General features: G+C 45.3%; 1 protein-coding gene across 9 annotated transcripts in view; it reads right to left on the reverse strand.

Moving 5' to 3' along the window:
- Nucleotides 1-808: 808 nt before the first annotated feature.
- LOC140468242 (calponin-1-like) overlaps nucleotides 809-21,481 on the reverse strand; it is a 112,179-nt gene continuing 91,506 nt past the window's right edge. For 5 of the 9 annotated variants that reach the window (XM_072564522.1, XM_072564523.1, XM_072564524.1 and 2 more), the window contains 4 exons: nucleotides 18,196-18,333; nucleotides 17,975-18,091; nucleotides 4,136-4,282; nucleotides 809-3,827 (listed from right to left, as the gene is read on the reverse strand). In XM_072564522.1, the coding sequence (XP_072420623.1) occupies nucleotides 3,513-3,827; nucleotides 4,136-4,282; nucleotides 17,975-18,091; nucleotides 18,196-18,333 (717 nt within the window). In that variant the 3' untranslated portion in view covers nucleotides 809-3,512. The remainder of the gene's footprint in view (nucleotides 3,828-4,135; nucleotides 4,283-17,974; nucleotides 18,092-18,195; nucleotides 18,334-21,481) is intronic. The other 4 variants (XM_072564520.1, XM_072564518.1, XM_072564521.1 and 1 more) reach the window with 3 other exon arrangements.

Genomic DNA, 21,481 nt, shown 5'->3' on the forward strand with positions numbered 1-21,481 from the left:
GGTTCTATACTCTGGACACATCAGTTGTACCATCAGTTAGTGAGAAGGCTTTTCCTGAGGTGAAGTGAGCAGTGCTGTGGAGGCTACACTTCAAATAAGCCTGTTGGACTTCTGACTTTATCCAACACTGGCACCTCACATCATCATTAAGGATAGACTGTGGAAGCTATGCAGTTTCATGGATTTCAGAATGAACAAACTGAATGCTGGAAATCTAAAATTAAAACAGAAAATGCTGGAGATACTCAGCACGTCCTGCAGCATTTATGGAATGAGAAACAGAGAAGACTGCAGGTGGTGATCCCTGACTGTGTGGGATGATGATTGAAATTCTGGGCCAAGTCCTTCACGATGGCTGGCATACCAAAATGTTGTGTCGCACCAGTAACTGATGCCAGATTTACTCTGTATCTGTTGACTCTACATACAGAATCCATTACATTGCTGTGAGAATTTTTATGTATTCCTCTTGCACTATCTAGAAAGGCTTTTTTATGTTCTTTCATGGGACGTGGGCCTTGTCAACGTTTGTTGCCCATACATAATTAATCTTGAACTGAATGGCTTCCTTGACCATTTTAGGGGGCAGAGTCAACTGTAATGCATTGGATCTGGAGTCCCATCTAGGCCGGACCAAATAAGGATGGCAGATTTCGGTCCCTGAAGGACATTAGTGAGTCAGATGGGTCTTTATGACAATCAGCAATTGTTTAATGCTAATCATTACTGAAACTAGTTTTCAAATCCATACTTTATTAATTGAATTTAAATTCTAGTGACATTATCACTGTGGTACTATCTCCCCACTGTTGTTTCATAGGGCATATAGAGTCATTGAGTGATACAGCATGAAAACAGACCTTTTCGTCCAACAAGTCCATATCAACCATGTTCCAAAACTAAACTAGTCCCAAAGCCTGCATTTGGCCTGTATCCCTCTAAATGTTTCCTATTCATATACTTACCCAAATGTCTTTTAAACAGTGTAACTGTACTTGCATCCACCACTTCCTCTGGCAGTTCATTCCACACACTGACCACTCCGTGTGTAAAAAGAAAAGTTGTCAGAGTCATAGAGATGTTCAGTACGGAAACAGACCTTCTGTCCAACTTGTCCATGCCGACCAGATATCCTAAATTAATCTAGTCCTATTTGCCAGCATTGGCGTATATCCCTCTAAACCCTTCCTATTCATATACCCATCCAGATGCCTTTTAAATGTTGTAATTGTACCAGCCTCCACCATTTCCTCTGGCAGCTCATTCCATTTACGCATCCCCCATCTTCTGAATATGTTGCCCCTTAGGTTTAAGGTGAGACAGGAAAGATTTAAAAAGGAACCTGTGTCCTACTGTGGATAAATATTTTAGAATCTATGACTCTAATTGAAACCTGAGGCTTTTCTACTTTCACATTCTTCACAAGAATGTTTGAGTAAGGGCTCCAATGGGAAAGTGTCAATGAATTCTGTTGAATCCAGTGTCTGAATGAGAGCATTTGAATTGTAGATTTAACGTGCCTGATATGTTAAGGTAAGAACATGAGCTATAAGAGCATTTATTCAATAAATCAGAAGCTTGGTTTAGTTTGGTTTTATTAACTAACAGTGGCATCATGTGCTCTGTATTAGGACAGCAGTACACAATTCACATTAAACTCATTTCAGGAAAAAAGCCTTTTAATTAGCCACATAGGGTGGTTTAACATCACTTAATGAACTGTGAACAATCACATAGCCAGATCACAGGTAAAGAATTATTACTGTCTGGAGATTTCCTGATTCTAGCAGCACGGTGGCACAGCGGTTAGCACTGCTGCCTCATAGCGCCAGAGACCCGGGTTCAGTTCCCGTCTCAGGCGACTGACTGTGTGGAGTTTGCAACATTCTCCCCGTGTCTGTGTGGGTTTCCTCTGGGTGCTCTGGTTTCCTCCCACAGCCCAAAAATGTGCAGGTTTGGTAAATTGGCCATGCTAAATTGCCGATAGTGTTGGGTAAATGTAGGGGAATGGGTCTGGGTGGGTGGTGGGTCGGTGTGGACTTGTTGGGCTGAAGGGTCTGTTTCCACACTGTAAGTATCTAATCTATTTGAGATTGATTAAAGTGATTTGCAGACGTTAGTCGGTATGTTTGAGCTTCTTTTGAATCCATTCTGTCTACATCTTCCATCATTGACCTGTATCTGCAGTGACATTTCTCCAGTTTATGTGCTGCACTAAGTATTGCCACAATATGCTGAGCCCATATATGGACATTGGGTCCACGAGGTGCTGGGCCTGGGTAAGGAAGCTGAGTCAAAGGGACCTGATGTAACCAGTAACTACCTGATTAAGGTTTGTTATGTAAGGCTTCCTGATGGCTAAGTCTATTTTGAGAATGGTTGTCATTCTGTTGTTCTTTTGAAATGAAATATCATGTTTCGCTTGTCTGACTATTAAACTGCTACACATTTTTTTTGGATTTCATGTTTTTGAATAAACAGCAGTGAGCCAGGTGAAGGAAAGCACAGAGATCTGGTGTGACCAGTGATCTTCTGATAGAGTTCGGAGTCTAATTGTGTGCCTGCAACTTGAGACGTATTTGTTGAGTTTGAGAAGTGCTGTTGTGAGCAGGAGATTTACACATCTACACAAGTCACTACATAATTGCTGGTTATAATGTTTAAACGTTCAATACTGAAAAAAGAATACAAAATCTAAAAACTAACCTAATTAACAGCTGTTAAAGCATTCTCATCATCTCAGGTTTTCCTCTGCTGCTGTTTCTGTACCAGTGCTGAGTTGGAGGTTAAACTCCTTCAAGCTTCGTAAAATTTCTGTCTCAATACTACCACACAGACATCGCAGCAATGAAAATTGTGGGATCGGTTTTCAAAGTTAATGTTGTAGAATTAATCCTGCCCAAGTGACATGCATCCATCTCATTCAGTGTCTGAATTGTTAAATCTTCTCATGTACATGATTGTTAAGCTCAGAATAAGGATATCTAAAAATGATTGGTGGATCAGTGCAGTGTTTCCTGTGTGGGTCACTGTAGAAAGAGTGATTTCCAATGGCAGCCAATTCATACATTGTATAAAAGTTTACTACAGTGAGTTGATTTACAGAAAGATTTATAAACAACGAGCAAGTGCTGACAAATTGGTGAGTAGGAAAATTATTAAAATTAAACTTTAATTTGTATTTTAATGTTGTTTTAAATGTTATAATGAATATATAAGCTAAGCAGGATGAGAGATGATTGTTTTAAATTAGATCTGGATGGATACATTCAGGGTACTTTGCCAATTATTACATTAATCTGGCTTATTATTACAGCTTTTGGAATTGATTGATCCCCCAACACTGGTTCAAAGAAATGTTTCAGGTTTCCAAATATAATTCAACCAGCAGAGCCTAACACTGCACGAGCAACAAAGCATTCTGTGTAGCTAAGTGGTTTGTACCTGAGAGATGTGTAAGGCTGCGATGCACATTTGTACAAGCCAGTTTATTAAGCAGTGCCACTCTGCTCTCATTCAAAATCCTGATATATTTGCCTATGACGGTTGGAATCTGTTTGCTGATTGTACTTGTACTCTGCTGGGTAGTCACTCTCACTGCATTCAGAGCCACTGGTTAGCTGGTTCCCATTGTTGATGGGGAAGTTGGGAGTGGAGCAGTACTTGGGATCATATACCTGCCGGCTCAACCCATACACAGTCATCCCTTTCTGTGAAGCCCCTTGGTTTGTTCCCATCTGCAGTGACACAATGGTGGAATCACATTTCTCAGTTCCAAGTTTGTTGTCAAAGATGTGTCTTCGTGTCCCTGGAGCAGTCATTCCAGCCTGAAATTAGTAATAGGTTTTGTCAAAGAATGATCAATGTACTCTGCCTGTCCCCTGAAAACCCTCTACCACGCCCTCTGTTTATATAGTCTACAATCTGCAACCCACCTCATATCATGATACTCAGTGTCTACCCAGTAAAATTTTCTTTATTCTTCCATACCGGTTAAAGATTTAATCACTTCCATTAAACAGCAATGAGATTTGACCTGATTGCTCTTACACAGTGCCATTTTTAGGTAGAAGTCATTGTTTTCCAAAAATATCAATTTCCTCCTGTCTTCACGCTTTCAGATGCTTCCCCATACCTGTGTGGCGCCCTTGTTGGTTCCCATTTGGAGGCTAATGGTAGTCTGGTCAAGCGGCTTCTCCACTCCAGTTTTTGGGTCATATAAATGCCTTCTGGTACCATATGCTGTCATCCCCTGCTGGCTGGCAAATTTATTTGTTCCCATCTGGTAGAAAAAATGCAAAAGTGTTTGTGAAACTTGCTCACTTAGTGTGGTGACGGTGGTTTTGGAGGGGTTCGGAAGGGGTTGCAGTGCAAGGTTAAGTAAAGGAATCCCTCTGGTTGGAAGTCAATATTTTTCTTCTGTGAAGTTGAACATTCCTTTAACAGAAAAGCAGCCTTCTACCTTTAGTTAATTTTAAGGAAATTACCTCTCCCAAGAGAATCACTTGTTCAATCTATAGGATTCCCCAGATTATCAGGGTGTCTTTGCGCTCATACCAAACTGTGTATACTGCAAAGTTCCTCCCTCCAGTGTACAGTGCAGTTACCCCTTCTTTTTATTACTGGCAAAGCCTGCTACTAAATTTGCCATTGCGTATTCTTAACAATCAGTGGAGTGAGGGAGAATGACAAAAAGATGAAAAGAGAGCTAAGATTGCTGTTATTCCAAAAAAAAACTTTAAAAATGGAAATGTAGTGTCTGCATTCCCTCTGGTTTTCTTCCTGGTGCTGCCTGGGTCTTCAAGCTCCCATGTGCATCAGCGATTTCTGGAACTGGAAGTTGCTGATGCTGATTGCCATGTGCAGAACATTGGAGAAGGTATGTGTGCAAACGTAGCTTAGAGGGACATTGCTTGGAGGGCAGTTGAGGTGGGAAACCTCACAACCTTTAAAAGATACTAGGATGAGCACTTGATCTATTACATCCACACTAATCTAATCTAATCTAATCTAATCATTCAAGACTATGGAGAAATTGATGTAAAATTGGACTAGAGTAGATTTAGAGTAGACCTGATGGATTGAAGGGGCTCTTCTGTCCTGTATGATTCTATGAAAAATCTACAGTTGTTGTCATCTCTCTGCAGGAATAAAAATTGTATTCTGGACTCTACATCAAGTTTTTCCCCCTGCCTATTCATTTTGTCTGCTGCTGTGGAATCAAGTCTATTATTTCTATTTCCACTTTGTTTTCTTCCCCATTTTCTTTCATGACTTTCATCTGTTTTAATTTATTCTTACCCAGGTACCTGCTCAGCCACCACAAAATCCTATCCTGCCCTTCATCAGTCTATAACTTTCCTATTCTCTAGCTTCCGTTCAATGTTCACCTTCCTCTTATATAAGCCTATAGATTCTCTCTGTTGTCTCCAGTGTCCACTAAATATTCTACTAAGGCATTCTTGATTAACTTAATAGGATCAGCTGTCCTATCCCACTCTCACTAACCATCCTACCCTCTGAATCTGCTGAAGGCTTATCTTTCCTTTCTGCCAGAGTTGATCCTGTCAGCAGCAATTTGGTTATTGGAATTCTCTCTCACTGCATCTATGTCCAGAATGTCTGCCCATGTAAATAATGTATTTAACATCCATGAGCTTGCTTGAATAAGTACTTGCATCAGTGTAATGTCATTGACTTTGGGGTGGTGATATCTTTCCACTTAATGAAACTTCCTAGTCTACTACTTAAATCATCCAAACCACAATAGTGTCAATTTAAATAAAAAAGTCTGGATGTAGGTTTGCTCGTTGAGCTGGAAGGTTCATTTTTCAGACGTTTTGTCACCATACTAGGTAACATCATCAGTGAGCCTGGTAGTATGGCCAGCTTTTTATTTATGTGTTTAGGTTTCCTTTGGTTGGTGATATAATTTCCTGTTCCTTTTCTCATGGGGTGGTAAATGGGATACATGAACATCAACTAACCACAAAAAGACATGACCCAACTCTCACTAGTATCCTTACATACAGATGAGGAAGGACACCACTTTGACTGGGATAACACATCCATCCTAGGATAAACCAAGCATAGACATGCTCAAGAATTCTTAGAAGCTTGGCACTCCAACTGGAACTCTATCAACAAACACATTGACTTGGATCCCATTTACCACCCCTGAGAAAAAGAACCAGAAATGACATCGCCACTGGAAATGACATCACCAATCCAAGAAAACATAAACACATAAATAAAAAGTGTGCCATACCACCAGTGCTTCATCCGGAGGCTCACTGATGATGTTACCTAGTATGGTGATGAAACGTCTGAAAAATGAACCTTCCAGCTCAGTGAGCAAACTTACATCCATTACTTCAGTATTCGTGTTGACATATTTGGACTTGCACAAAAACAGATTTAGAACAATTCATCAAAATCAAAATTATCAACCCCATTAAACCTAAGCCATGACACACAAGAAAAACATTAATTTTCTTAGATAATATATTTAAATTGACATAAGACAACAGGCATATGTAAGCAAAATACGTGATACATATTTCATACAGCAAGTCGTCATCCTAAAGACACCATCAGCATATTGATGAGGTCACATCTGATGAGTTTCCATCACATTTACGTAGCTGGGATATTTTAACCAGGCCCTTTTGTACTTTATCTCACATCTCAATTTCAGATTTAAATTTAACAATTACTATAGCATCCACACCGACCTTCTGCACAGTGTAGCTCCTGATCATCTGCAGCCTTAAGCTAGAGATATCATGTTCAGTTGTAAAAATTTACATAATGAGTTATTTGCAGAATCAAAGAATTATAATGGTGCAGAAGGGGACTATTCAGCCTATTATGCTTACAATGGGCTCTATTATCTAGTCCAACTATCTAGTGCCAATCTTTTGCCTTTTCCCCAAATCCCTGCATACCAGTGCAAGCTTAAAAAAAACATTGAATGTCCTCTTGGATGCCTCAATTGAATCTGTCTTCACCAAATTGCCAGGCAATGCACTCCATACACTAACTACTCACTATGAGAAAAAAAAATTCTCACATCACCCTTGCTTTGTTTGCACATCTAAAGATATACCTTTTTTCTCTAAGGTGGCCTGAAGGGATGATTGGGATAGAAGATGGAGGCTGCACAGGGAAAAGTGGAAAACACAGAGGTCACCAAATCCTTTCTGGCCTTCGTTTCCCTTTTTGAACAAGGCTATAATATTAATCTTTCTGTAGTCTTCTGGCAGCTTCCTTGGGTCCAGAGTGGAATAACCCCACAGAGACCAGTATCCTGACACCGTGTCACCCTTTACTTACATGAGCAAAGTCCTTGCAAGTGATCCAACTTCCTCAGAGCCAGCTGTCAGAGTGAACGGGATGTCTGACACTCCTTAACTATCAACCAGGACTCCTTGATAAGGGCTGTTAATCTAGTTCAATCAGGGAACTCATATTCTATGAGGTCCACCTAGCTGACCTTATTACAATCACTATGCAGGTAAGACTGAAAGATTATGGCCAATCTGTCTGCAATTTCTGCTGTCATTTCCTTCAAAGTCCTTTGGTGCATCTCACCCGGTCCCAGTCCCAACAATCTATCCAAAACTTCTTCCTTATTAATTTTAATCCCTTCTAGTGACAGGTTTTCTTCCTCTGTCACCATGATCCGGGTAGCATCCTCCTTTGTAAAGATATAGACAAAGAACTTATTTAACGCCAGCCATGTCCCCTGCCTCCATTGGTAAATCTTCTTCTTGGTTTGTGATTGTGCCTACTCCTCTTTTAACCACTCTCTTCCTGTTTATATGTTTGGGATTTTGGGATTTCCCTTTATGTCATTTACTAATCTTTTAATAGTTCATTTCTTTGCTTTTCTTATTCATGTTTTCATCTCCCTGCCTGGACCTTCGGTATTCCAGTTGATTCTCAATTGTACTTTCAGCCTTACACCATTTTTTTTCTTTATTCATTCACTGGATGAGGGCATCACTGGCTAGGCAGCATTTATTGCTCATCCTTAATTGCCCAGAGGGCAGTTAAGAGTCAATCACATTGCTGTGGGTCTGGAGTCACATGTAGGCCAGACCAGGTAAGGATTGCAGCATCTATCCCTCAGGGACATCAGTGATCCAGATGAGTTTTTCCAACAATTGACAATGGATTCATGGTCGTCATTAGACTCGTGCTTCATTTCAGCTATCCTTTCTCTTCTTTCACTTGCAGACTTTCTTCTCCCTACAAATAAATACCAGCCAAACCTTTGCAACCTGCAGTTTCCTGCTTTTCACACTCCTTTGACCATTCCGACTTCCCTTACCCAACTGTAGCCTTCATTTCACCCACAGCACAATCTGCAGTTTCTGTATCTTCCTTTACTTCCCCCAATCAGCCTCTATCTTTCCTCCCAACCATCCCTTTTAGCCACTTTGGCAAAACAGTGACTCTCATTATACCTTCTGGCCTTGAGTTCCCTTCCTGACCTCAGCAAAATGCAGCTGGCATCGAGCACTAGCAATTAGCTGTTCCCTCCTGGTCCTTGGACCCCACGCCTTGACATTTGTCCCCCAACTCTTGCCCTCATACTACTGCAGTGGTAATTCAGTTCCTGGGGCATTGGCACCAGTAGTGGAGTAGAAGGGAGGTGTTCTGTGGGGTGGGCATGACAGATGCAAATCGAAAAATTAAAGCCATAGAGAGGGCTTTAAACTAAATACAGGCGGGTTGGGTTATAGAATAATAGAGATGTACACACAGAAACAGACTCTTTGGTTTGACTCTTCCATACAGACCAGATATCCTAAATTAATCAAGTGCCAATTGCTGGTATTTGGCCCATATCCCTCTAAACCCTTCCTATTCATATATCCATCCAGATGCCTTTTAAATGTTGTAATTGTACAAGCCTCCACCACTTCCTCTGGCAGCATCACCCACTGCGTGAGTATGTTGCTCCTTATGTCTCTTTTAAATCTTTTCCCTCTCACCTTAAACCTATGCCCTCGAGTTTTGGACTCACCTACTCTTGGGGAAAAAAAGACCATGGCTATGCACCCTATCATGCCCCTCGTGATTTTATAAATCTCTATAAGGTCATCCCTCAGCCTCCCACTCTCCAGGGAAAATGGGCCCAGCCTATTCCCATAGTTCAAACCCTTCAAAACCAGCAACATCCTTTCTGAACCTTTTCAATTTTACAGCATCTTTCTTACAGTAGGAAGACAGAATTGAACATAGTATTCCATAAGTAGCCTAACCAATGTTCTGTACAGCTGCAACATGACCTCCCAACTCCTATACTGGATGCACTGACCAATAAAGGCAAGTATGCCAAATGCCTTCTTTCAAGGTATTGTGAACCTGCACCCCCAAGGTCTCTTTGTTTGGTAACACTCTTCAGGACCTTACCATTAAATGTAAAAGTCCTGCCCTGGTTTGCCTTTCCAAAATGCAGCACCTCACATTTATCTAAATGAAACTCCATCTACCAGTCCTTGGCCCATTAGCCCATCTGATCAAGATCCTGTTGTACTATGAGGGAACCTTCGCTGTCCACCAAATCGCACATTAGCCACCCTCTAGTCTTCCGGCATCTCAGGTATGGCTATAGATGATACAGATAGCTCAGCAAGTGGCCCAGCAATCACTTCCCACAAAGTCATGGGGTACACCTGATCAGGTCTGGAGGACTTATCCACCTTTATTCATTTTAAGATGTCCAAGACCACCTCCTCCTCCTCCACCCCCCCCCCCCCCCCCCCCCCCCCCCCCGTAATATGGTCATTTTTCAAAATATCATTATTTCTCCAAGTTTTCTAGCTTCCGTGGAGGGAATACAAATCCTGACAAAACAAAGACAGATGGCAGAATTGCAGGGCAGCTATTTTGGTACCGTGAGGAACATTATCAAACACCTTACTGAAATCTATATATGCCACATCAACTGCTTTACCCTCATCCACCTGTTTGGTCATCATCTCAAAGAAATGACAAAACATTGATCTTGGGTGACTTTCATCTTTGGGTAGATTGGGAAAATCAAATTGGCAGAAATAGCCTGAAAGAGGAATTCATAGACTATATTTGATAGTTTCTCAGAACAAATTCTTGGCTAAGTTTGCAGACAATACAAAGATAGGTAGAGGGACAAGTAGCATTAAGGAGGTAGGAAGGCTGCAGAAGGATTTGGACTGGTTAGGTGAGTGGGCAAGAAGTGGTAGATGAAGTACAACGTGGGAAAGTGTGAGGTCATGCACATTAGTCAGAAGAATAGAGGCATGTACTATTTTCTAAAGGGGGAGAAAATTCAAAAGTCTGAAGTGCAAAGAGACTTGGGAGGTCTAGTCCAGGATTCTCTCAAGGTAAACTTGCAGGCTGAGTCAGTAGTTAGGAAAGCAAATGTAATGATGGCATTTATTTTGAGAGGACTTGAATAGAAAGCAGGGATGTACTTCTGAGGCTCGATAACGCTCTGGTCAGGCTTTATTTGGTGTATTGTGCACAGTTTTGGTCCTCGTATCTCAGGAAGGATGTACTGGCCCTGGACCAGGTTCAGAGGAGATTCACAAGAATGGTGCTAGGAATGAAAAACTTAACATATGAGGAACGTTTGAAGACTCTGGGTTTATACTTGATGGAGTTTAGAAGGATGAAGGGGATCTAATTGAAATATACAGAATACTGAATGGCCTGGACAGAGAAGATGTTTCTATTGGCAGGAGAGACTAAGACCCTACATAACCTTAGAGTAAAGGGAAGACCTTTTAGACCAGAGATAAGGAGAAACTTCTTCAGCCAGAGAGTGGGGAATTTATGGAATTCACTGTCACAGAAGGCTGTGGAGGCCAGGTCATTGAGTGTATTTAAGACAGAGATAGAGAGGTTCTTGGTTGTCAATGGCATCAATGGTTACGGGGCGAATGGAGTTGAGAAACATATCAGGCATGATTGAATGGCACTGCAGACTCGATAGGCTGAATGGTCTATCTTCTGCTCACATGCCTTATGCTCTTATACGGGGATCCAACTAGGGTACTTTGGAGCTGGTAATGTGGAATAACACAAGTTTTATAAATGATCTCAGAGTAAACAAGAAACAATGACCATAATCCTGGTAGAATTTAGCATTCAGTTTGACAGTTAGAAACTTGGGTTGGAAGTAGATATGTTGAACTCAAATAAGATGTTGCTGGCTGGAATGGACTGGGAAAGCAATTTCGTGAACATTGGCAGACTTAAGTAAGTAGTTCACGACTCACAACAAAAATATGTCCCAGTGAGGAAGAAAGATTCTAGGAAGTGGTAAACCAACCACAACTAACCAGAGAAGTTAAGGGTAGGATCAAATTGAAAGAAAAAACATATAATGTGGCAAAAATTAGTGGTAAACCAGAGGATTGGGAACGTTTTGAAAACCAACAAAAGATTACCAGCTAAGTAGTGGAGGGAGAAAATGAACTTTGAGGGTAAACTAGCAAATCATATAAAAAGGGGTGGTAAGAACTTCTTCAAATGTTTGAAAAGGAGGAGAGAAGCCAAAGTGAACAGAGGCAACTTAGAGAATGAGGCTTAGGAAATAGTTTTGGGGAACCAGGAAACAGCTGAATAAATCCTTTGTAACATGGTAGAAGATAAAACATAACCAGAGGCAAAAGTGGAGAAGGAAATCAATACAGTAACAATCACGGACAGGAAATTATAGGACTAAACAAGCCTTTATCCAATGGCAGACAGTGATTAGTGGGGTACTGCGGGGACCGGTGTTAGGATACCAGCTATTCAAAATATATATATTAATGATATAGTTGAGGAAACTAAATGTAACTTTCAAGTTTGCAGACGATACAAAGTTGGGTGGGGTGGGTAAGCTTGTGAAGAGGATATTGAAGTGCTTCAGTGTGATTTGGACAAGCTGATTGGGCAAAAGCATGATGGAAGCAGTATAATGTTGATAAATGTTAGTTTTGGTCTCCTTATTTTTGAAGGATGAAGGTAGTACAATGAAAGGTTTGCCATGTTGATTCCAGGCAGAATGGACATATGAGGCGCGGCTGATTTGGTTAGGATTATGTTTCCGGGAGTTTAAAAGAATGAGGGTGATATCTTCAAGAAACCTAGAAAATTAGACAGGATGATACAGGGTAGATGCAGGAGGATGTTCCCGATAGCAGGGGAATCAAAAACCAGGGCTCACAGTTCAAGATTATAGAGTAAACCTTTTTGGACTTGAGACGGGGAAACATTTCTTCACCCAGAGAGTGATGAGCCTGTGGGATTCGACACCACAGAAAGCAGTCAAGGCCAAAACATTGTATATTTCAAGAAGAATTGGGTACAGCACATGGGGTTAAGGGATTAAAAAGACATGGGAGGGGGAAAAGCAGGAACAAGCTATTTGACTTGGATGATCAGCCATGATAATAATGAATGGCAGACTAGTCTCGAGTTGCCCACTCCTGGTCCTGTTTTCTGTGTTTCTATAGACATGGTAGACAGGAAAGACCTTTTCCCTTTGGTGGAGGGATGAGTGATGAGGGGGTGTCGATTTCAGGTGAAGGGAAGGAGGATGGTGGGAAACTGGAACTCACTGCCTGTAAGGGTGGTAGGGGAGCTACACTCGGAACATTTAAAAATTATTTCGATGTGCATTTGGGATGCCAAGGTACAAAAGGCTATGAATCAAGTGCTGGAAAACAGATTAGAATAGTTAGGCAGTTGTTTTTGACTGGTGCAGGCTTGATAAGCTGAAGGGCCTTTTCTGTGCTGCAGACCTCAAAGATGGTAATGACTAGTGCACTAGAGAAAAAGTACCAAGAACCTAATGGAGTTAAAGGCTGCTAAGTCCCATCAGCTTAATGGGTAACATCCTAGAATATTATTGAAAGAACTTAGGGCCGGCACGGTGGCACAGTGGTTAGCACTGCTGCCTCACAGCGCCAGAGACCTGGGTTCAATTCCTGCCTCAGGCGACTGACTGTGTGGAGTTTGCACGTTCTCCCCGTGTCTGCGTGGGTTTCCTCCGGGTGCTCCGGTTTCCTCCCACAGTCCAAAGATGTGCAGGCCAGGTGAATTGGCCATGCTAAATTGCCCGTAGTGTTAGGTAAGGGGTAGATGTAGGGGTATAGGTGGGTTGCGCTTCGGCGGGGCGGTGTGGACTTGTTGGGCTGAAGGGCCTGTTTCCACACTGTAAATAATCTAATCTAACTGCAGAGATAGTGAATGCTCTTGCAGTAAGCTTCTGAGGATTCTTAGATTCTGGAAAGTTCGTGAGGGCTGGAAAACTCCCAATGTAACATGTTTATTTAAAAAGGGAAGGGGACCAAAAAGAACTTAATTGTAGGCATGTTATCCCATTGAACCCATCTCTACCTACCTCGATACTGTCCTATCCCCCCTAGTCCAGGAACTCCCCACATACGTGCGAGATACCACCCACGCCCTCCACCTCCTCCAAGACTTCCGTTTCCCCGGCCCCCAACGCCTCATCTTCACCATGGATATCCAATCCCTCTACACCTCCATCCACCATGACCAGGGCCTCCAAGCCCTCCGTTTTTTCCTCTCCAGACGTCCCCAACAGTACCCTTCCACCGACACACTCATTCGTTTGGCCGAACTGGTCCTCACTCTTAACAATTTCTCCTTCGAATCCTCCCACTTCCTCCAGTCTAAAGGGGTAGCCATGGACACCCGTATGGGCCCCAGCTGTGCCTGTCTCTTTGTTGGCTACGTAAAACAGTCCATCTTCCATAATTACACCGGCATCACATCCCACCTCTTCCTCCGCTACATTGATGACTGCATTGGCGCCACCTCGTGCTCCCACGAGGAGGTTGGGCAATTCATCAACTTCACCAATACATTCCACCCTGACCTTAAATTCACCTGGACCATCTCTGACACCTCCCTCCCCTTCCTAGACCTCTCCATCTCCATTAATGACGACCGACTTGACACCGACATTTTTTTACAAACCCATCGACTCCCACAGCTACCTGGATTACACCTCTTCCCACCCTATCTCCTGCAAAAATGACATCCCATATTTCCAATTCCTCCGCCTCCGCCGTATCTGCTCCCAGGAGGACCAGTTCCATCGCAGAACACACCAGATGGCCTCCTTCTTTAGAGATCGCAATTTCCCTTCCCACGTGGTTAAAGATGCCCTTCAACGCATCTTGTCCACATCCCGCACCTCCGCCATCAGACCCCACCCCTCCAACCGTAACAAGGACAGAACGCCCCTGGTGCTCATCTTCCACCCTACCGACCTTCGCGTAAACCAAATCATCCTCCGACATTTTCACCATCTCTAAACGAACCCCACCACCAGGGATATATTTCCCTCCCCACCCCTTTCTGCCTTCCGCAAAGACCATTCCCTCCATGACTACCTGGTCAGGTCCACGCCCCCCAACAACCCACCCTCCCGTCCTGGCATCTTCCCTTGCCACCGCAGAAATCCCACATCTCCTCCCTCACCTCCATCCAAGGCCCTATAGGAGCCTTCCACATCCATCAAAGTTTTACCTGCACATCCAGCAATATCATTTATTGTATCCGTTGCTCCCGATGCAATCTCCTCTACAATGGGGAGACTGGACGCCTCCTAGCAGAGCACTTTAGGGAACATCTCTGGGACACCCGTACCAATTAACCACACCGCCCTGTGGCCCAACATTTCAACTTCCCCTCCCACTCAGCCAAGGACATGGAGGTCCTGGACCTCCTTCACTGCCGCTCCCTCCCCACCAGACCCCTGGAGGAAGAACGCCTCATCTTTTGCCTCGGAACACTTCAACCCCAAGGCATCAATGTGGACTTCAACAGTTTCCTCATTTCCCCTTCCCCCACCTCACCCCAGTTCCAAAATTCCAGCTCAGTACTGTCCCCATGACCTGTCCTACCTGCCTATCTTCTTTTCCACTGATCCACTCCCTCTTCCTCCCCCCCGACCTATCACCTTCATCCCCTCCCCCACTCACCTATTGTACTCTATGCTACTTTCTCCCCACCCCCACCCTCCTCTCACTTATCTCTCCACCCTTCAGGCTCTCTGCTTGTATTCCTGATGAAGGGCTTTTGTTCCGAAACGTTGATTTTCCTGCTCCTCGGATGCTGCCTGAACTGCTGTGCTTTTCCAGCACCACTAATCCAGAATCTGGTTTCCAGCATCTCCAATCATTGTTTTTACCTCTGTTATCTTAGTCCATCAATGGGAAAAATTAGAATTTGGTAAAGCATTTTGAAATATAAAAAACACAGAGATAGCATGGCTTCATGAAGGAGAAATCATTTCTTACAAACTTATTAGACTTCTTTGAGGAGGTTATATGGACTAATGGACTTGAATAACTTCACCAAATTAAAGAACTATGGATGAAATGGTGAACCCATATGAATTGTGCTGAGCCTGCAAGAAACAGCAACTAAGCTTGAAGATTGGAATGGACTGAAACTGCAGAAACTACAGCATGAGGCAATCGCAGAATAATGGAAACAGGAACTGAACTTGGAAACATCTGGAGGTGGTGGCAACAGAAATACGTCAAAACAGGTCAGCTAAAGATGAGTGAGCGCCGGATGTAGGTCTTGGATACATGATTTAACTTCAGCCAAAACATCAATCAGTAGTGCAAATCACTCTTGGGGGCAGCACATGGCTCAGTGGTTAGCACTGCTCCCTCATAGTCCAGGGTCCCAGATTTGATTCCAGCCTTGGGTGAGTGTCTGTATGGAATTTGTACATTCTCCCCACATCTGTGTAGGTTTCCTCTTAGTACTCCAGTTTCATCCCACAGTCCAAAAATGTGCAGGTTAGGGTGGATTGGCCATGCTACATTGCCCTATAGTGTCCAGGAATGTGCAGGCTAAGTGGGGTAACCATGGCAAATGGAGGATTATAGGGAAGGGGGCAGGGTGCGCTTTGAAGTGTTGGTGTGGATTAGATGGGCCCGAGCCTGTTTCCAAATTAAGGGGATTCTATGAACTAAGACCAGCATTCATGGAGGCAGCCCTGGGTCAGGGACCCAGCCACTGGACCAGGAATTCTGAAGCCAAGACTAATCACATTGTGCCTTACCAGGGGTTAGTATTCTGTACAGAAACAGAAATTGCTGAAAAAGCTTGGCAGGTCTGGCATCAACTGTGGAGAGAAATCAGGAGTTAATGTTTCGGACCCAGACCCTTTCTCAGAACGCTTCCTTCAGCAATTTCTGTTTTTGTTTCTGATTTACAACATCTATTGTTCTTTTGGTTTTTATTTAGTATTCTGTACACGTTGTAAGTGCATGTGATATTCCTTTGATTGAATAAACTTTAACTTCAGCCTTTTATCAGTCTGCATGAGTGAGTGTCATTTGGAGAGAGACACAACAGTAACAAGCAGGATAGGTAAAGGAGAACCAGTAGATGTAATTTTCCAAAAGGTGTTTGATAAGGTACTGCATCTAAAGTTACTTGATAAGATAAGAACCAGTGCCACTGGAGGTAGTATATCAGCACGGATAGAAGATTGCCTAAGGAATAGTCGGCAGAAAGTTGGGATAAAGGGGAACTTTTCAGGATAGCAACTTGTAATTAGTGAAGCCCACAGGGATCAGTGCTGGGTCCACAATTATTTATATACTAATAATTTGGATGATGGCAGGTGAATGTACTGTTGCTAAGTTTGCAGATAGCACAAGGTGGGAAGGCAAGTGGTGAGGATGACAGAGTCTACAGAGGCTTGTAGACTGGCTAAGTGAGTGGGCAAAAACTTGGCAGATAGAATATAATGTGGTAAAATTTGAGGTCATGCTCTTCGCAGGAAGAAAATAAAAGCTGAATAATACTTAAATGATGAAAGACTGCAGAAAGTTGCAGCACAGAGTGATTTGGGAGTCACTATGCACGAATCACAAAAAGCTAGTATCCAAGTTCAGCAGGTAATAGGGAGGCAAATGGAATGCTGGCCTTTATTCTAAAGGGAATGCAATATTGCTAAAACTGAGCCAGACTACAATGAGCAGATCTGGGCCTATTGTCTAAAGAAATATATACTGGGATTGGAGGCAGTCCAAGGAAGGTTCATTCAGTTGATCCTGGGTATGGAAGGATTTTGTTATGAGGAGAGGATGAGTAGATTGAGCCTGTACTCATTGGAATTTAGAAGAATGAAAGGAAAATTCATTGAAACATCTAGGATTCTTAAAGGATTTGACCAGGTGGATGCAGAGAAGCTATTTATCCTTTTGAGAGAAGTTTAGGACTAAAGGGTATAATCTGAGTAAGGGGCCACACAGTTAAAGCAGAAATGAGGAATTTCTTCTCACAGAGAGCTGTTGAGGCTGGATATTTAAGTATATTCAAGACTGAAGTAGGGAAATTTTTAATCATCAAGAGAATCAAGGTAATGGAGAAAAGGAAAGAAAGTGGAGTTGAGGATTATCAGATCAGCCATTGTGTCCTTGAATGGTAGAGAAGAGACAATGGGCTGAATGGCCTAATTCTGCTCCTAAAAGTTTTGGGATAACAACCCTTTCAGTTTTGGACATCTGTTACAGTCCTATCACAATTTTAATCTGTCTGGACTTTTGGCACAACCCTTTGAGAAGTTCATCTTGTTCCAGCCCTCTCACCTCCCTCCTGTCCACTCCAGAATTATAATAAGTTATTCAATGTGACATCTTGACTCCTGTTCTCTCTTGGCATCTACACCAGTTGACTGATCATCTTTGACAATTTTGACTTCTGCCTCAGTTTATAATGCTCTTTCTTCTTAGGTTTGCAGCATTCTTATCCTTAAACCAATCCATAAAATTAACTTTGATGTGCAATGCTGCGATCACTCTCTCCAATGTGCAGTGTTTCTCATGCATGAACAGTTTAGTTTCCCCTCTTCCAGTGTTTGCAGTGTGCACGCAGCATCCCTGCAGTTTCCTAACCAGTAGCCCCTTCCCATGGTTGTGCCTGTTTGTACCTGCAGTCCAATGATATTCTGTCCTGCTTTCAGTGTCTCATTATCAAAAGCACGTTGCTGTTTTTCTGCATATCTCACACCAATATCCGATCTTGTATGATAGCCTTTTGTTTTTGCCTGTGGAGAATAAAAGTTTAACTTTGTCTGACTCACTTAACACAAGAGACAATCAACCAAGTTGCTTGGGTTGAGATTAAAATAGTCACAGTGGAAGCACTCACCATGCTAGCCAGGGCCATAAGTGTTGTCTGAACTTGGGTTAAGTTACAACCCTCATATAAATCGTTGGCTTCAAAGCTGTCATGACGTTTCACTCCATATTTTGTAATTGCTTTGATAAAGTTCCCAATGTTCTCCAGCTGTCAAGAAAGAGCAATCATGAACACTACAAACAATCCCTACTCTTAGGACATAGCTGCTTGTAATTGTATCACGTTAGGGTGCGAGGGCTAGGACCACATGTGGAAAAGACAAAAAAGCTTCTCGTCTGTCCTCTGCACACACTGACTACTGCCTGTCCTCTGCACACACTACTCCCGCCTGTCCTCACACACACACTGACTCCTGTTTGTCCTCCCAAACACACTGACTCCTGCCTGTCCTCGCACACACACTGACACCCGCCTGTCCTCCTGCACATACACTGAATCCCGCCTGTCCTCGCACACACTGACTCCCGACTGTCCTCTGCACGCACTGACTCCTGCCTGTCTTCCCACTCACACTGACTCCCGCCTGTCCTCCCACACACACTGACTCCCGCCTGTCCTTGCACACAAACTGACTCCCGCCTGTCCTGCCACACACACTGACTTCTGCCTGTCCTCGCACACACACTGACTCCCGCCTGTCCTCCCACACACACTGACTCCCGCTTGTCCTCCCACAGACACTGACTGTGTCCTTCCACACACACTGATTCCCGCCTGTCCTCGCGCACACACTGACCCCCACCTGTCCTCGCGCGCACACTGACTCCCGCCTGTCCTCGCACACACACTGACTCCCGCCTGTCCTTGCACACACACTGACTCCCGCCAGTCCTCGCGCACACACTGACTCCCGCCTGTCCTCGTGCACACACTGACTCCCGCCTGTCCTTGCGCACACACTGACTCCCACCTGTCCTCCCGCACACACACTGACTCCTGCCTGTCCTCCCGCACACACTGACTCCCGCCTGTCCTTGCACACACACTGACTCCCGCCTGTCCTCGCACACACTGACTCCCGCCTGTCCTTGCACACACACTGACTCCCGCCTGTCCTTGCACACACACTGACTCCCGCCTGTCCTCGCACACACACTGACTCCCACCTGTCCTCGCACACACACTGACTCCCGCCAGTCATCGCGCACACACTGACTCCCGCCTGTCCTCCTGCACACACACTGACTCCCGCCTGTCCTCCTGCACACACACTGAATCGCACCTGTCCTCGCACACACTGACTCCTGACTGTCCTCTGCACGCACTGACTCTGCTTGTCCTCCCACACACACTGACTCCCATCTGTCATCCCACACACACTGACTCCTGCCTGTCCTTGCACACACACTGACTCCCGCCTGTCCTCCTGCACATACACACTGACTCCCGCCTGTCCTCCCACACACACTGACTCCCGCCTGTGCTCACACACACTGACTCCCGCCTGTCCTTGCACACACACTGACTCTTGCTTGTCCTTCCACACACACTGACTCCCGCCTGTCCTCCCACACACACTGACTCCTGCCTGTCCTCCCACACACACTAACTCCCGCCTGTGCTCACACACACTGACTCCCACCTGTCCTCGCACACACACTGACTCCTGTCTGTCCTCGCACACACACTGACTCCTGCCTGTCCTCGCACACACACTGACTACCGCCTGTCCTGCCACACACACTGACTCCTGCCTATCCTCGCACACACTGAGTCCCGCCTGTCCTCGCACACACACTGACTCCCACCTGTCCTCGCACACACTGACTCCCGCCTGTCCTTGCACACACTGACTCCCACATGTCCTCCCCCACACACTGACTCCCGCCAGTCCTCGCACACACACTGACCCCCGCCTGTCCTCGCACACACACTGACTCCTGTCTGTCCTCGCGTACACACTAACTCCTGCCTGTCCTCCTGCACACACACTGACTCCCGCTTGTCCTCCCACACACACTGACTGTGTCCTTCCACACACACTGATTCCCGTCTGTCCTCGCACACACTGGCTCCCGCCTGTCCTTGCACACACACTGACTCCCGCCTGTCCTCGCGCACACACTGACTCCCGCTTATCCTTGCGCACACACTGACTCCCGCCTGTCCTCCCGCACACACACTGACTCCTGCCTGTCCTCTGCACACACTGACTCCTGCCTGTCCTTCCACATACACACTCCCGCCAGTCCTCGCACACACTGACTCCCGCCAGTCCTCGCGCACACACTGACTCCCGCCTGTCCTCGCGCACACACTGACTCCCGCCTGTCCTCCTGCACACACTGACTCCCGCCTGTCCTCGCGCACACACTGACTCCCGCCTGTCCTCGGGCACACACTGACTCCCGACTGTCATCCCACGCACACTGACTCCTGCCTGTCCTCTGCACACACTGATTCTGCCTGTCCGCTGCACGCACTGACTCTGCCTGTCCTCCCACACACACTGACTCCTGTCTGTCATCCCACGCACACTGACTCCTGCGTGTCCTCGCACACACACTGACTCCCGCTTGTCCTCCCACAGACACTGACTGTGTCCTTCCACACACACTGATTCCCGCCTGTCCTCGCGCACACACTGACCCCCACCTGTCCTCGCGCGCACACTGACTCCCGCCTGTCCTCGCACACACACTGACTCCCGCCTGTCCTTGCACACACACTGACTCCCGCCAGTCCTCGCGCACACACTGACTCCCGCCTGTCCTCGTGCACACACTGACTCCCGCCTGTCCTTGCGCACACACTGACTCCCACCTGTCCTCCCGCACACACACTGACTCCTGCCTGTCCTCCCGCACACACTGATTCCCGCCTGTCCTCCCACACACACTGACTCCCGCCTGTCCTCGCACACACTGACTCCCGCCTGTCCTTGCACACACACTGATTCCCGCCTGTCCTTGCACACACACTGACTCCCGCCTGTCCTCGCACACACACTGACTCCCACCTGTCCTCGCACACACACTGACTCCCGCCAGTCATCGCGCACACACTGACTCCCGCCTGTCCTCCTGCACACACACTGACTCCCGCCTGTCCTCCTGCACACACACTGAATCGCACCTGTCCTCGCACACACTGACTCCTGACTGTCCTCTGCACGCACTGACTCTGCTTGTCCTCCCACACACACTGACTCCCGTCTGTCATCCCACACACACTGACTCCTGCCTGTCCTTGCACACACACTGACTCCCGCCTGTCCTCCTGCACATACACACTGACTCCCGCCTGTCCTCCCACACACACTGACTCCCGCCTGTGCTCACACACACTGACTCCC

The sequence above is a fragment of the Chiloscyllium punctatum genome, chromosome 46 (genome assembly GCF_047496795.1).
Source record: "Chiloscyllium punctatum isolate Juve2018m chromosome 46, sChiPun1.3, whole genome shotgun sequence".
Classification (NCBI taxonomy): Eukaryota; Metazoa; Chordata; class Chondrichthyes; order Orectolobiformes; family Hemiscylliidae; genus Chiloscyllium; species Chiloscyllium punctatum.